The sequence below is a fragment of the Mya arenaria genome, chromosome 12 (genome assembly GCF_026914265.1).
Source record: "Mya arenaria isolate MELC-2E11 chromosome 12, ASM2691426v1".
Classification (NCBI taxonomy): Eukaryota; Metazoa; Mollusca; class Bivalvia; order Myida; family Myidae; genus Mya; species Mya arenaria.
In genome coordinates, this window is record NC_069133.1 from 40537301 (window position 1) to 40553674 (window position 16374).

At 33.7% G+C, this 16374-nt stretch overlaps 1 protein-coding gene across 1 annotated transcript; it reads right to left on the reverse strand.

Moving 5' to 3' along the window:
- Positions 1-1027: 1027 nt before the first annotated feature.
- LOC128210235 (exonuclease 3'-5' domain-containing protein 2-like) lies at positions 1028-16373 on the reverse strand. Its single transcript, XM_052914449.1, has 12 exons — positions 16237-16373; positions 15547-15713; positions 14067-14221; positions 13261-13383; positions 12685-12796; positions 12005-12164; positions 11313-11416; positions 10135-10312; positions 9599-9764; positions 4621-4818; positions 3013-3144; positions 1028-2290 (listed from the first exon to the last, which is right to left on the reverse strand). Exons 1-12 carry the CDS (start codon positions 16295-16297, stop codon positions 2068-2070), a joined length of 1779 nt encoding a protein of 592 aa, XP_052770409.1. The 5' UTR covers positions 16298-16373; the 3' UTR covers positions 1028-2067.
- Between the last annotated feature and the right edge of the window lies 1 nt (position 16374).

Genomic DNA, 16374 nt, shown 5'->3' on the forward strand with positions numbered 1-16374 from the left:
AAGCTTGTTAACAATATATTTGTCACTGGTTTTGGTTAGCATCATAATTTGACAGCTAAAATATCTCATTTTAGTTCCATATCGAATATACACACTCATATCTTCTTCATCACATAATTACAATTGTACAAACAAAATGCAACATTGCTATGACTAAAAGTTAATCGATAAAAACTGTATAACAAAGACACAAATAATGAAAAAAAAAACTAGTGGCTAAAACAAAAACAATAATATTGCAAACAAGAATGAGACATTTAAACAAAGCCAGTATTATAACATACACTGCAAAAACTGGTTCAAATTTGAAAAATAGAATTTCTTTGACATTAAAGTCAATCACTTGAAACTATATCTTGGAAATTGAAGTATTATAATTGACTTGCTAAAAAAGGAATTGATTTTAATTGGTTAACAAACTTTATGCAAAAACTTTATATTACTATGACAACTATTAAATGATGTTCTGACATGTCTTATAGACATACATGTGCATATGAGAGCTGTTAAAGAAGTTTGTAGACTTTTTTCATTTTTTTTTATGTCATGCGTGTGACATTGAATTTAGTATTTAAAATGCACAATACAGGGTCACACATGTAAAAACGTGTCTTACGCAATATAATTATGTGATGTCACCATGAAATTTTCAGTATTACTTCCTAAAATGTCACTTTATTCAAATACCCAGTAAAAGCAGATATTGAAAAACTAATAATACTATGGAAGAAAAAATATTGCATATGAAGAGCAGAATTCCTGATAAAAATCATGACATAAGTATTTTGTCAAAATTTCACTATTAAATAAAATATATATGTAACAGGTTCACAAAGTTTTGAAAAGCGCTTATATAGTAACAGCATTAGACAAGTAGGCTCCTTCTCTATGGACTGATATATTGTTTCATTCTTGCTATGATTCTCCACATATTATAACTTTCACATTAAAATCCCCCCTCCCCCTCAATATCCCCCCCAAAGAGGATTAACGCATTTTATAACTCATTAACAACAGCCATCCACACCCGCCAACCCCACCCTCAATCTTTATTCTCCCCAAATAGGATCATACAAAAAAATTCATACAATAAGTAACAGTTTAACAGTGTAACAAAAATATTTACATCCAATAACTATAATTCTCTATTTTGAACATATTGATATCTACAGGTCAGACAAATCTTCAGGGAATGCTGCAATGCTAAAAATTAGCTTCAATATATATATTTATTAATCAACTATTACATATTTGATGCGATACGGGGACAATCTCCAGCGCTACAGATAAGGGTCGTAATGGGCCTAAATACAAAACAAAACTCGGCCAATATGAGTTTCCTCCGTTTTGATTGGCAACAAAACTCGCCAAATATAGGATTTGAGAAATGGACCATTTTCAATTGCTGTCGAAACTCGCCTTATATAAGAGATATGTTGGAAATTCTTTTCAAAGGAAGACATTTTGTTTTTCGTATTACGACTGTTGTGAAAAAAAATGTGCTTTGATTAAACCTATTTGAAATTACTAGCCCATTAAATTCTTCAACCATTCTGTAAGGTTTGATATAACATTTGTATTTAGTAACCTATTGGTGGATTTTACGACTATAATGTTTGTGTTCACTGAAAAAATGGAATGGATGCAACATTTGACATTTTGGCACACATCTTATGAAATAAAGATGAAAAGACATGCTTCCTTAGACTGTACAGGGCTTTATTTGTAAGTATGTGCAATGTCACTAAAGGATGCATGTCAAAATCAGTAAAGTCTAGAAACGCAGACACAATGAATGAATCGGCAATAAACGGGCTTCAAATATAAACTTGAGGTAAGTTATTAGAATGTTTTTTAACCAAAATGTCAAACAATACGTTATAGTTAATTAACAAAATACTTATTAATTAGGTGATTTCATATTTGCTGAGTTATTTGACCTCGGTCAGCTGTATTTGCCTTCGCCCTTTCAGGCCCAGGCAAATACAGCTAACCTCGGAAAAATAACTAGGCCAATATGAAATCACCTAATTAATAACATTATAATATCAATTCATTCCTTTTAATTCACTCCTTCTCTAGGCTGTTAAACCCATCCAAATCGTCCAGGACCGGTATCATTCGTTCCGGCTTATGTTCCACAGACCACAGATATGGAAGAAACTGTGGCTGCATGGCCTCCACAAAATGTACTCGCCACAGTTTTTCAAACTCCAATAGTCCACCATGTTTCTGCATATAGAACTGTACAACTTTTTGTCCATGGGGGACGTACTGTGAATTTCGCACCCTGGAATAGAAAAACACTTTAACACATCACGGTTAACATGTGGATCAAATTACAAAATAATCCCTCTTGTTGACATTAAAGGCAGTTGTTCGCTCCACAAATTCCCTTAAAGGCCTAGTTTAAGGACTGTTTGGCATGATAACCCCCTGCTGAGCATCTCCTGCTAATTGCATTTGTGTCACAGTAGGGGCCAAATTCCTGTGTATTCGTTTATTGGCTCAGGGCCATTTATGGGTCCATTTTTATAATAACACATCCAAAACTGCACAACAGGATACTCAGATTGGAGATCTGATAAGACAATTAGGCAATAAGATTAAGATCAATTAACAGAGGTGGTGTACCAATATATATATATATATTATTTTTTTTTTGGGGGGGGGGGGTCACCTATAGAAGGCTTAAACTTGTCAATAAAGCGAAAACCATTGAAATGGTAAATTACATTAAAGGGCACATTACTCTTGAACTGAACTAATTGGCTTTTGCTCATGAAAATTATATATGTCACTAGCACACTTCATGGTGATAAGTCAACCAAGTATCTGAACAATCAGTTTTTCAACTACAATAAGATCACTCCACAAATTTACAACAACTAAAATAAGTTCACTCCAAAATTTTTAACAATTGACCCATCAGTCTTAAACTTCTACAAGGTTTCAATTTTATTAAGACAACATTTAAAACTTTAATGTATATTAACTCAATACATAAAATACCTTGTTTCCATGGCAACTGCATCTTCCAACAATTCAACTGGCAAGGATTTGACGCCATAAAAGTTTTTCACCGTCTTTTCAAGATGAGCAACTCTATCTTCTGGAATCTGATCCCGACTCTTTAATAATGCTCTGAAATAAGGAAAATGTATATCAGTGTCTAAATGTATATCAGTGTATAAATGTATATCAGTGTCTTCACAGTAAAACACCAAGATACTCTGAACCTAACCTATAAAAAGTCTGAAAGGTGAGAATATTCACTAGCCTATCAATGGTAAGGAATCCCTTTGACCCGAGTTGTCGTTGACCGGACGTTTATGTCCAGGTGGCTGCTATATTTACCCCATACTCAAGGAGTCCTGGGGCCATGCGCAAAAAAAATCTTAAGTCATTTCCTAACTTAAGTCGATTTTCCTAAGATTTTTGAACCCAAATTAACAGAAATGTATAAGTGTTATTATAACATAAAAGTTTGTATATTAATTAAAATCAATGAAAAAGTATTTCAGATATTATATGGTTATTATAGAAAAAGACCAGTGAGATACTTAACTTAAGAAATTGAGTGAAGTTGGGAAATGACTTAAAATGTTTGAAGATGCACTGTAACTCCCAAATAAGATTTATCACAATTGATACTATTGTTTTAATATTCAAACAAATGTGAATGAATGTCGAAAACAACGGTTCTTATGAAGGATACCAAGTTTAATTTGAAAGAAATGTGCATAAACCACGGTATTTATTCCTTATGAGACTATAGAAGATCACAGTAAATCTTTTAGCATTCACCAATCATTTAATATTTGTGCGTTTTCTGCTATTAAATATGCGGTTACAATATTGTTATCAGTATTTAATATTTTCCATTAATGCATTATTTAGTAAGTAGTTAAAGGTTTATAAGTCAAAACATGGTTGTTATACATGTGTATGTATTGATGTTTTCAGATTGTCACTTAAATGAAAACCGACTCTGCGATCATACAGTGTAAGTTAAAAGTGTGCATGCCTGAGTGTTTAAAAGTTTGTAAATAATACTGTTGTCCTATCAACATTTTTTTTATTAACCTTAACCTTCCAAAATGTTATTTCGTGTATAGTATATGGTTTTATTGTATTTATAAAAACTAGAAGTGTTGCAGTGTGACAAAACCAGAATTGTAATATGGGCAGAACTCAGTTAATTTCTTGTATGAGTTAGAAAAAGGTAGCAGTCTTTATCTTTATTCATTCAAAGGCAATCCTAAGCTAGCTCTTCACATTAGCTACCTACAAACCAACTTTCATCACTATCCATCGACTCAATCTAAAGTAATTGGGCGGAAATCATCTTTTTGCTATTTTTAGTTACAGTAGCCTTGACCTTGACCACATTCTCCTCAAAAGCAAAAACAAGCTAGCTCTTCAAATAAGCTACTAACACACCAACTCTCGCCAATATCCATCAATTTTAACTTAAGTTAGTGGACAGATATTTTTTTCTATTTTTAAGCTTAAGTTATTGGGTGAAAACCAATGTTTGACGGCCTTCCGGCATCCCCATTCTAATAACCTTGTTTTTGTTAAAAACCTGGTTCAAAAAGGAACATCCTTAATCCTTACTTTGCTGCAGAGGAGATCTTCGCCAAATCTTGGTCAATGTGACGCTTGGAGTCTCTCCCAGAATCCAGAGGAGCATCACACTCGGCAGCCAGGCGTAAGCGTAGGGTAGTCTCATAATCCGAACATCGGAGGTGACAGTTTATACACAATAATAGTACATCATGGGAGGAGTGGTCCTTTAAAATGGCTGGGAAATACCTGCAGAATAATAATATTAAATGAAACAAAATGTTACATGTTTTATTAGGATAATAAAAAAATCTAAAAAAGTATTAATTCTCTCATCATTTTGTAGTGAGCAGAATAACTATTTGCTATAAAAGTTTTATTAAGATAAAGTAATTTGCTAAAACAGTGTACATTCACCCATTATATTTATAGTAATGGTCACAATAAACTTCACCTAACTGACCTGACCCTAAAGTCACTAGGGGTCACCAACTGACCATTGTCAATATGTATACCAAGATTGAAGACTCTACTGAAAAACATTCCAAGTTATTGATAGGAATGAAAGTGGGACATTGATATCAAGGACGTTGAAGCCGGACAAAGAAATCCATATGTATGCCAAGCTTTGCAAGCAACACAAACCTAATTTTACAAGCACATTTATTTCATAGACAAAGAATATTTCTGAGATCTACGGTATTTAGTGCCACACTCTTGCATTCAAATTTCAATTTATTATGAATTTTCAATTTTAAACTTTTACAATGCATCAGGTACTTGCTTTATTTGCGATCAATAAATTTTCCATACTTTTCATTAAATATTGATTAGACCAGCAGTATTCCTTTAGAATAGTTTTTGTTCAATGACAGCTTTCAGTGTAAATAAAGCAAATATCTTATCATATATTGCTGCAGTTTTTCCATCCAATTTGATTCTTTCAAAACTTGAAAAAAACTTCAACTGAGATCTTGCCCACTTTTATTACATATTGAATATCTTTCAAACATTGATTTTCTTCAGTCTTGTCTAGACATTTTGTAGTCTGTAGTAGGTTTGTGTTCATGTAAATCATTGACATTTTATCAAATTTTAGCTTGGACCAGGGATTTACTGAAACTTAAAAAAAATATCACACAAACCTCAATAACTTTAAAACAAGGAAGATGCAATCCTCAAATTATTGTGGCAACCTTTATTTGTTACTACTTAAAGCAACAAAAACAAGAAGAAATTAGGCAAAAAGTGTCAGATCACACAACACTGACATCAAACTGCACACAACCTGCTTTAAACATGGACAAACCAGCAAACAAATGCAATTAGTGCTTTAAACATGGACAAACCAGCAAACACATGCAATTAGTGCTTTAAACATGGACAAACCAGCAAACGAATGCAATTAGTGCTTAACTACTTTAAACATGGACAAACCAGCATTAGAATGCAATTAGTGCTTTAAACATGGACAAACCAGCATTAGAATACAATTAGTGCTTTAAACATGGACAAACCAGCATTAGAATGCAAAGAGTGCTTTAAACATGGACAAACCAGCACTAGGAATGCCAAGAAAGTGTTTAAAACATGGACAAACCAGAAATAGAAATGCCAGGAAAGTGCTTTAAACATGGACAAACCAGCATTAGAAATATAATAAGTGCTTTAAAAATAGACAACCCAGCACTAGAAATACCATTAGTGCTATCAACATGGAAAAACCAGCACTAGAATGCCAGGAAAGTGCTTTGAACATGGGTGAACCAGCACTTGAATGCCAGTTAAGTGCTTTAAACATGGACAAACCAGCACTGGAATGCCAGGAAGATGCTTTTAACATTGACAATCCAGAACTAAAATGCCAGGAAGATGCTTTAAACACGGACAAACCAGCACTAGAATGCAAGGAAAGTGTTTCAAATATGGCTACACAAACACTTGAGGAAGACTTCTGGTTGTCAAGTACTTCTGCAGAAGACAATGAGGATTGTGACATCTGTGATGTTAAGCAGAAGGCAATTAAACATTGCTCACAATGCAAACAATACTTTTGTGTCAAATGTCTAAAAGTGCACGCAAAAATAAGAATCACCAAAGTCCATAAGGTAACTAATTGCGGAAATGCAAAACTGGAGAACAGAAAGTTAGCTTTATTATCCTCATACCATACAAATGATAATACTAAAATATTAATTGGATTTAATACGCAAAAAAAGACATCAAAGCCTGGTGTCCGATTTTTGCTGGAGACAATAGTTAAGAGTGATATTGCCGTGAATGAAACTATAACAGGACATGAAAACAGTATTTTGTCATCCATAAAGGGAATAAAAGGAGCATGGAATTATAACTGTTCATATCATTTCAGCAGAGACATATATTTTGCAGCTGGGAAACAGTTAACCTATTTTACCTCTACTTTCTGCAAAAAGGTTTGCAAGATGGATGAAGGCATGAGGTCTGCCTCAGTTGCCTTTAACACACCAGGTCAAGGTTATGGAATCACCAAGTTTGATAATGGCTTAGCTCTGGTACAGAAGGTTGACAGTAATTTTTTAACTACAGCATGGCAAATCCAATGTTATATTTTGGATGGAAGGCGGAAACTGCAAATTTTGTATGATCAAGAGGGACTTCCACTCTTCGAGCAGCCTGAATACCTTACTTCGAACACTGAAGAAAATATTTTGTATGCTACAGACACTAAGAAAAACGTCTTGTATGCCTTTGACACAAAAGGTTCCATATTATTCAAATTTCATTCAGAGGATATGATTTCACCAAAAGGGTTAATCACTGATAACGAGGAAAACATTTACATTGCCTGTAAGGGACGAATTCTTCAACTTGAGCAAAATGGAGTGAAATATAGAACGATACTTCGACTGAAAAAAGAGATGGAAAATAACTGCATAGAGAATGTCTACTTTGATAGTGAAAGCAGCCAACTTGCAGTTATTGAAGACAATCAGCATGGCAGTGTGTTTCAGTTTTTGAGCGACTGAGCCTTTAAGAAATTTGCCAATCGCAACACTGAATAAATTAAACAACAAAAAAGGGTTGATGCCCATTAAGTTGAAGGGTTATTCGTCTCCTTTACTTAGGAAAAATTGTTGAACTACTTATTTCATAACTTGTTATCGCATGAACTTTTGAATCTGGATTTGGTTAACTGTTATATTTCAAATGACTTTCACTAGAGATGTCACAGGAGTGACGAATACCCACACACACCACATGGACGTAGGAACTGTAACCTATTTCACTGAAAAGGTGCAATAACTCCATCAACAGGTCAACCTTGACCATGATTTAATACTGTCAAACATGTGTATCATTTTTTTTTAAATTTATTGTACATGTCATAAGTATCATCTGGACAAGAAAAGGATCCATAATTCATTGAAAAAATGGTAGTTTGTACAAAAAGTCAATTTCATCCATAATTTATGGTGAACAAACCATTTTAAACCTTGAAGCAATAAAGCTAGGGATCTATAGCTGACCAGTTTGGTACAGCCAACCTGTTCCATTTCGCTTAGATCAATTTCCTTGTTAGCTCAAACTGGATGCAAAGGACTGCTTCTTTTTTACTTAAAATTCATATAAAATTTTGCTTGATTTTTTGCCATGCTCAATGTCATTTTCACATTATCAGTTTAGGATTTCACACTCTGTTTTTTTGTTGCTTGGCTCGATGTCATTTTTGAGGTCCCAGGTAAGAATTACACACCTTGTTTTGTTTGCTATGCTCGATATCACACAAGGCGCTAATGGGTTATCTTTGCTTGATTGGTGACATCACTTTTATCAAATTAAACTGGCTGAACTGTTTGAGCAAAAAAAACTTGATTACCAAGATCGTTATATGATGGGACAATTCCGAAACACAACCAACAAGAAAAACATCACATCATTTTTTTAAGCTGTATTCTTTTGTATGACGTGCACTGTTTTATTGCAGTGCAAATGATGTGCTTGTTGTATCTTTCATTTATGCTTTATTCATGTTATATGCTATCTATTTGTTCAGTGCTGCGTTTATATTTCATGTGTTATGTTTTTATGAAATGTGCTTGTTTCGTATATTTTTGCTTTTGATGTGTAAATAAATCAGAAAAAATATCCAGACGCACAATAGACAACCAAGGGATTAAAATCATTAAAGACAACAACCATTGAAAACTGATCAAAGTGTTTATGCGAAATAAAAATTTGCATAATATTCTTTTCATATCGATTTAATCCATCGAACTTAAACCAGGGTTAAGTTCCTTAATCACTGATACTTTGAGAGACTGCAAATCATGACATGTACTTGAACTTGTATGCTAGCTACATGTACAGATAAAAACTGCCATTGAGTTTAAGTCGTTTGCAAAATATTTTACCCTACTAAGGGTAGGTTTGCTGATTTCAATATATATTTATATATATATATATATATATATATATATATATATATATATATATATATATATATATATATATATATATATATATATACATGTATATCACATTCCTTATCTTAATGTACATGTAATTCTGTATTTGAAAAATTGAAATGTACACAAATCTGGATGACATAGTGCACAAAAAATAGTCCAAAAATACACATACAATAACATTATGAATTTCTTGGCCAATTTCCATTCAAAAACAACCTCGAATATATATGGACTGATTACAATGTCAGAAATCTTTACATTTTAACTACGCTGCTAATAGATCGTGTAGTAATTTCAATTTAGCAGTTAAACTGAATGACTTACTCTTGGATATCTTAACTATTTATGCAATAACAAGCTTCACTGACAATCAGTTTTAACCAGATATACAACATACATGTTCAAACACTACATTAATCCAACTAATTAATACTATCATTAAAAAAATTACGAACTACTTCTACTGATGTAACGGCATACATCAAAGGTTGTTTTCCATGGAAAATGGCCGAGGAGTTCCGAATGACGCAATTAGTGTTTCGCAACCCTGTCTAATTCAACTAATTCTCTCCCCTTACTTTCTATATTCCTGGGGTACCACCAGCTTTCTCACATAATCCTCATGGGAACCACAAACCACGCATGTGTTTTCCTTTTCTTGAAGGTAGTAATCTTTCTTATTGGTCGGCCGATTCTTTGGCTCAAACCGCAGTTTTACAGTAAATGGATCATCACTCACTTTGTCTGAAACAGACAAATAATCTTTTCTGAACAAAATTGGACTCAATTATAATGTAAAATAAACAAAACAAAACTGTGACAATGATTGCTAGCTGAAAGAAAAAAAAACTATTTTGCTTCTTGTATAGCAACATTAATCACAGCAAAAGTAAAACTATTTCTAATTTTCTATATAGTTGCAAAGTAAACAAGTGAAATAGAGCTCAAGAAAAACCAAAAATCTAAAACAACGTCTCCATATCAGACAGCTACATAGTACCAAAGTATTTTCACTATACATCATTCTTTACTCAAGTCATTGCACATTAACCACCAATTTTACCATTAAACCCATATGCCTATAATACACATCCACGAATATTTTTTGAATTACCTCCAAGCTCCTGCCTGATGTACCATTCTGCCTTGCGTATATCACAGAGCGTTAGACAATCCCCGTCAGGTGCAAGGAGTTGACAGTTGTAGTACAGGGGACGTTGTCGTGTCATAAACGCTTTTTTACCTGACTGATTGGTTTTTCCGTTTTGTGACGATGTCCGGAATGTTGATGTCTGTAATACAGCATTGAAATGCTCACCGATTTTCAAGTACCTTATGTTTTTATTAAAGGGCTGAACAAAAATATGTATCAGGACGCTATTTCATCAAGAATTCTATGAGTGGTTTCGTACCTAGTTCACTACTTTTGTTGAAAGTCGCTCCTAGGTACCAAATCGCTACTTAGATGATTGATGTAATGGACCCCTGGGCTAATATTGATAAAACATCATTATTAACTTAAGTCAGTTCCCTTTAGTAAAATATCTCACATGCAATTTGATAAAATGACAAAATAATATGTAAACCATCTTATTTTCATTAACTCTATGTAATACACTTATTTTAATTTTAAATAAAAAGACTTAAATTGCTCTTTTTATTTGACCATGAAACCTTTATTGATTTCAAATTCAGTTAAGATATGACTTAAGATGTTTTATGAAACAGCCCCAAGGACTCTCTTTCTAGTCGAACATCTTCAAAGAAGACCACTGCATTCCAAATCCACTGTAAGTCAGTTTTGCTTTTTTGTCGAAAAGGGTCATCATTCAAGAACCACAGTTGAACTGAATAATGGGCCTTGCTCCATGTACACATGTCCGTATTGCAAATGGCAACATGTGGACTAAGTTTCATGTGAAATACCTTGAAATAGTTTTGAGATATGCCCAAGCGTATACGCTTCTTTTTCTTAATGAAAAGACGCTTTTTTTTCTTTAAGTTTTTAAAAACAGAAAATGTATTTAAAGTTTGGTCCAAATTCAACAAAGTTTATACAGTCAAACCCCTCGCAGCTCTAACTCCTTGTTGGCTTAAACAAGATGTAAAGGACCGATTTCCGCTTGGCTCTATTTTCTGAGGTTCAAGGTATTTTCGCAGGTCCCTGGGAGTTCGGGTCAAGGGGGCACAACTGTTCATAGACTATCACACTGGAGACGACTAGCATTATGCGAACATATGGTGTCAGTTATTCTTCTTGAAAATTATCCGTGAGATAAAACAAAAGTAAACCTGATCATTGCTGGTTCCTTGCTCATTTTCCTCATCGGAGCTGAGTGCTGTGCTCTCCCTCATGTTGCGAGACCTCTTCAATTTGAATGTCGCATCTACAACTCCTGAATCATTGAATTGCAATCATTAATTCTGCGCCATTTACATTTTGGAGAGATATTCATTTGGTATGTCATAACAAAGTTAGCCAAATTTAGTAGGAAAATAAATTCAAAACGGCTTATTTCAAAATGGCTTATTTTTCTGATAGATATGAATTTTTTTATGATAAGTAGAATTTTGTAAGCGTCAACCTAGTAAAGGTCACTCATAATGAAATAGTGAATAGTGAAATCATTTAGATTGAAATATACTAGGTTGACTCTTAAAAAATTTCTACGCACAATCAAAAAATTCAATTTCGTTGAAATTATTTTTCCAGAAAAACATTTGAATTAACCTTATTTTCAAATAATCTCAAAGTGTTAGTAGCCAATGGCAGTTTAGCTACTGCTTGTTCTTACATAGCATTTAAGAAGTATGCAGTTGCTTTAACCTTTCTGTAAAGGTCAAGCTCTCTCTGCATAGCATATGTTTCAGTTTCGTAAAAAAATACCTTTTTCTAAATATTTAAAAAGTTCAAAAAAAAAAAAAGAGCATGAAAAGAGATGATTTCACAGTAATTGAAACCTACAACAACAAATTTGGCTAACCTTGACACAGTGACCTTGCTCTTATCCAAAAATCCTCTTTTGCCATAGTTACTGAGTTGCCATAGTAACTGTTGTGACCAGCTGTGTCACCAAATTTCAGCCAGACTAGCTGAAGGAATGCATCTAGTCCAAGAAGAGCATCATCAGCAGCATATTTAACCTGAAAATTAAAGTCATAAAAACTTCTAGAAGAACAAGATAACAACTTTATAGGTGCCAGACACTTGCCAATTTTTTGTTATTAACCCTAAATGAGACTAGGGTTTAAGCTGTGTTTTTAAAAAGTGCAGGGTGTTGCAGAAAAGGGACAGGCTGCTGAGGGTTAAAATGGCACATTGCAATGGGCTGTGACGAACTTCAACATATTGAACTTGACAGAAAGTGTTGAATTTAAGTAATGTTTATCATCATATGTAAAGTTTGTATGCTTTTATAATCAAATATAAAAAATAATAAAAACAGAAGTTAAAAGGACAAGTCTAAAGCATTTAATTCTAAGAAGATAAAAGGATGGTGAGGTGGGTCACCATAAAGGCAGAAGGGTGCTAACAAAAAAAAGACAGGGTGCAGCACCTTCCTATAGCTTATTAGTCCAAACCCTTAAGACCATTGGTAAACATGAGCCATGCATTGCTAGAGACGTATGCACAGTTTAAATCTTATAGAATGGCTGACTTTACCTGAGCCTGTGAAAAGCTTTCTGCTTCCCAGTCCCCACAGCGAATGTTATGGTCCTTCACCATCCGAATACCAAGCAAGGAGCTCGCCAGACCAGACAGGCCTTGAGATGAACTGTTAGACAAAATATAAGCCAGCATAGGTAGGTTTATCTAAAGATTTTCTTTTTCTTTTTTTTAATAACAATACAGTCGAGATATGTTGGCTTGATTTCCCAGGGACCATCCACAATACTTGGAGCCTCGCAAATGTCAAGCCAAGCGGTTATGCTTACATTGAGTAAATTAAATCAGTTGTTTACATCAAGTTCGAGCCAATGAGGAAATCGAGCCCTGCAACATAAAGCCAACGGGTTTTGACTGTAGTTTATTAGTTTATGCAGCATGAACTATTGTATGCATTTAGCTTGTAATTTTCCCAAGAAGAACTGATGTGCTACTTGGACTTCAAGGTCATGACTGTAGGAACACACCAGAAAAGGAAATAAATCATCCTTATATTTTCATTTTTGTTTGTTTCTATACAACGTATTGCTCTTAACAGCAAATTTATACATTTTTTAAATAAAAAATACACACCACTTTACAGAAGGCACCCTGGATATGATATGTCTGAGATCTACACAGCCTGAGACAGCCAGGCCATAATCCTTGAGCAGTTTTCTCCCATCGTCCCGAGATGCAACGCCAACCTTCAGGATGCTGCAAAGGTAGATAAGAATAAATGAGCCGTAATTCTTTAAAGAGTTTTCTCCTATCATCAAGAGATGCCATGCCCACCTTTAGTATACTGCAAAAGGAGATAAGAACAAATGAGCTTTAATCCTTGATGAGTTTTCTCCCATCATCTCAATATGCCACCCTGACCTTCAGTATGCTGCAAATGGAGATAAGAATAAATGAGCCATAATCCTTCAAAGAGTTATCTCCCATCATCTTGAAATGCCACACCCACCTTCAGTACACTGCAAAAGGAGATAAGAACAAATGAGCTATAATCCTTGCTGAGTTTTTTTCCATCATCTCAAATGCCACGCTGACCTTGCTTATGCTGCAAAGGGAGATAAGGTCATAATCCTTGAAGAGTTTTCTCCCATCAGCTTGAGAAAATGAAAAGGGGGATACAATAAAAAGAGCCATAATCCTTAAAGAGTTTTCTCCCATCATCTAGAAATGCCACATCCACCTTCAGCATGCTGCAAGGGAGATGATAAATTTAACTCCTTAAGATCAAAGACTAACTATTTCACACACAAATTAAAACAATTAGCGTACAAAAGTTGGTAACATTACAAGTTACACATACAGTATTATTGTTGTGCTACAAGTCTTATAACTTATATTTATCATGTAAAGAATAGACATGGATTTAGACATAAAATTACCTCTTATCAGCCAGAAAATCTTTAAGTGATTGTGGAATACGGCGGAACAAGTGTATACGGACAAGAACACAAAATCCATCTACAGTCGCTATCTGCACTAATGACACTGGTGAACGACTTCTGGAGAACACCCACTCGCAGTCAAAGCCCACACCCTGTAACATAAATAAAGAAGAATAAAAAGCTCATATTTACTGTTTTGACTGATGTATTGTAAATAAAAATTAATAATTACATAATTATGTTACATCTATTAGAAAATATTTCAGGGGCAGTATTCATAAAAATCTCATCAATAAGAACTTTCTAACTTAAGTCATTTACCTTATCTCACTGGACACATAATATTATAACACAATAATTTCTTAAATACTATATTTTCATTAATGTTATTTAAAGGGGCTGTACTCCGTATGATGAAAAAGCGAAAAAAAGAAAGTTGTAGAAAACTGACATAAACTTGGTATCGATGTGTACACTGCATTAAAACTTACTTACTGAAGTACCACAATTACCTCACTTTTCGCAGTTTTTTGTATTTTTCCATAAATAAAGATTACTAGGTATGTCTACCTAGTAGAATAAATTCCTTATGCGTGATTTGCTAGTCGATGTTATCACATGATATTACCAAGTTAGTTATATAGCTTAAATATTCCAACCGTTTAGGGTTAGCCTTCGTAGCACAGTGGATACAACACTGGACTGCAATTATGGCGACTCCAGTTTGAAGCCAGTCTCCAACTCAATTTTTTTTGTCCGAGATTCGTTACAGAAAAAAAACTTTTTTTGGTGCCAATCTGGTGTAAAGCTCTTTAATCTACATTTTTTTACATTAAAAACACTTGTACCTTTCTTTTAAATTGACCAAGACCATTTTAGAAAATTGACTTAAGTTAAAAAATGCCTAAAGATGTCAGTTCAACTCTTGTTTTGTGTATGATAGTATCTTGTCAAAAGGACTCTCAAACAGTGTGGTAACATGTATAAAGTCTTTATAAAAAGGTATTCTGTACTAAGTACAAGGTTTTGTTCATTTTACCAGTAAGCATTTTTCTGATTTTTCATATTACCAAGTGTTTCCCAGAATTGTCCAATTTATAAGGATTATTGACCAGGATGGGTCATCTGTTTTTACCGACCAAGAAAAGGGTGGGTTATTGCTTGCAAACCCTTGGTTTAGAGTCATAAGTGATCATTACTGATTGGGTGTAGTAAGTGAAACAGACAGACACTTGTGTGTAACGTCTTAGTTGCAAAAGTGGAAGAAAACTATTACCAAAAATAAAAAATTAATGAAAAATGTGAGCATCATGGTGCTTGACTCTTTAGCTAGAAAGTGGCCTGGCTATGACCACAGACTTAAAAGTCATTTCAGTGGTCACAAGTTTTCCACATTGAAATACTATTTTTTTTAAATAAACAAAATCTGAAACATAACTTTCATTATTGCATTCTACAAATATTAATTATCATTTACCTTTATTACGGAACATTTTGAGGACAGAACAGGGAAGACACTCTCCCATTCCTCAACACTGGAGACAATTTTGATATCTTTCTTGTCTCTTTCTCGGAATTCCCAACATGAATCACCATTTCTTCTCTTTTTACGTTTGTGTAGGTGGCAGATTAAATATGTTGCACCTGATAACAAATAAAAGTATTAATTCTTTAAAAGGCAACATGATCTATTATATTTTCAAATTAAGAAAATATAAGCAGATAAAATGTAAAAGACCCATGCAGTTGTTAAGAAATTGTTTGCTTCCACTTTTAATTTGAAACTATTTCCCAACTTTCAGTCATATTACCTTGTATATAGCTCTACACTACATATAGTGTTTAAATGTTTATTAGCTATTGACTGCAAACCAGGTCACTTGACAGACACAGATGTGAAAGGGGAAAGTTTCTTTATATTGTTATATAATTGGTAGAGTTTTTATGTATAGGGAAGAAAAGTATAATCTGTGACACACATAGAAATGAATGAAATCTTAAACCCTCTATTAAAAAATGAATAAATCAAATCATTTTTTGTAAATCAACTCCCATAATAATTAAATGACACTGAAATAAAAAAATATCAACATATTATCCGAATTTATTCGGAAATTCGGATAGACTAAATTTGTTGTTCAAGTCTAAATAATAGCAAAAAACTTACCTATTACAGCAGCTGATGAAATAATAACTTTAAAATACAGTGACACTTTGGAAAATGACATTTTTAGTTAAATATTTATATTCCTGTCCTTATATACCAAGGATAGTGTAATGTTTTGCAATTTTGTTCATGGGCGCA

What these genes read in the sequence shown, in the direction of transcription:
- LOC128210235 (XM_052914449.1), bottom strand. Translation starts at nt 16,297, where the DNA reads ATGTCATTTTCCAAAGTGTCACTGTATTTTAAAGTTATTATTTCATCA. An exon ending in CAAAATGTTCCGTAATAAAG is followed by an intron (nt 14,222 to 15,546) that starts GTAAATGATAAT and finishes TTTATGTTACAG; the next exon opens with GGTGTGGGCTTTGACTGCGA. An exon ending in GTACCCCAGGAATATAGAAA is followed by an intron (nt 4,819 to 9,598) that starts GTAAGGGGAGAG and finishes ATTATTCTGCAG; the next exon opens with GTATTTCCCAGCCATTTTAA.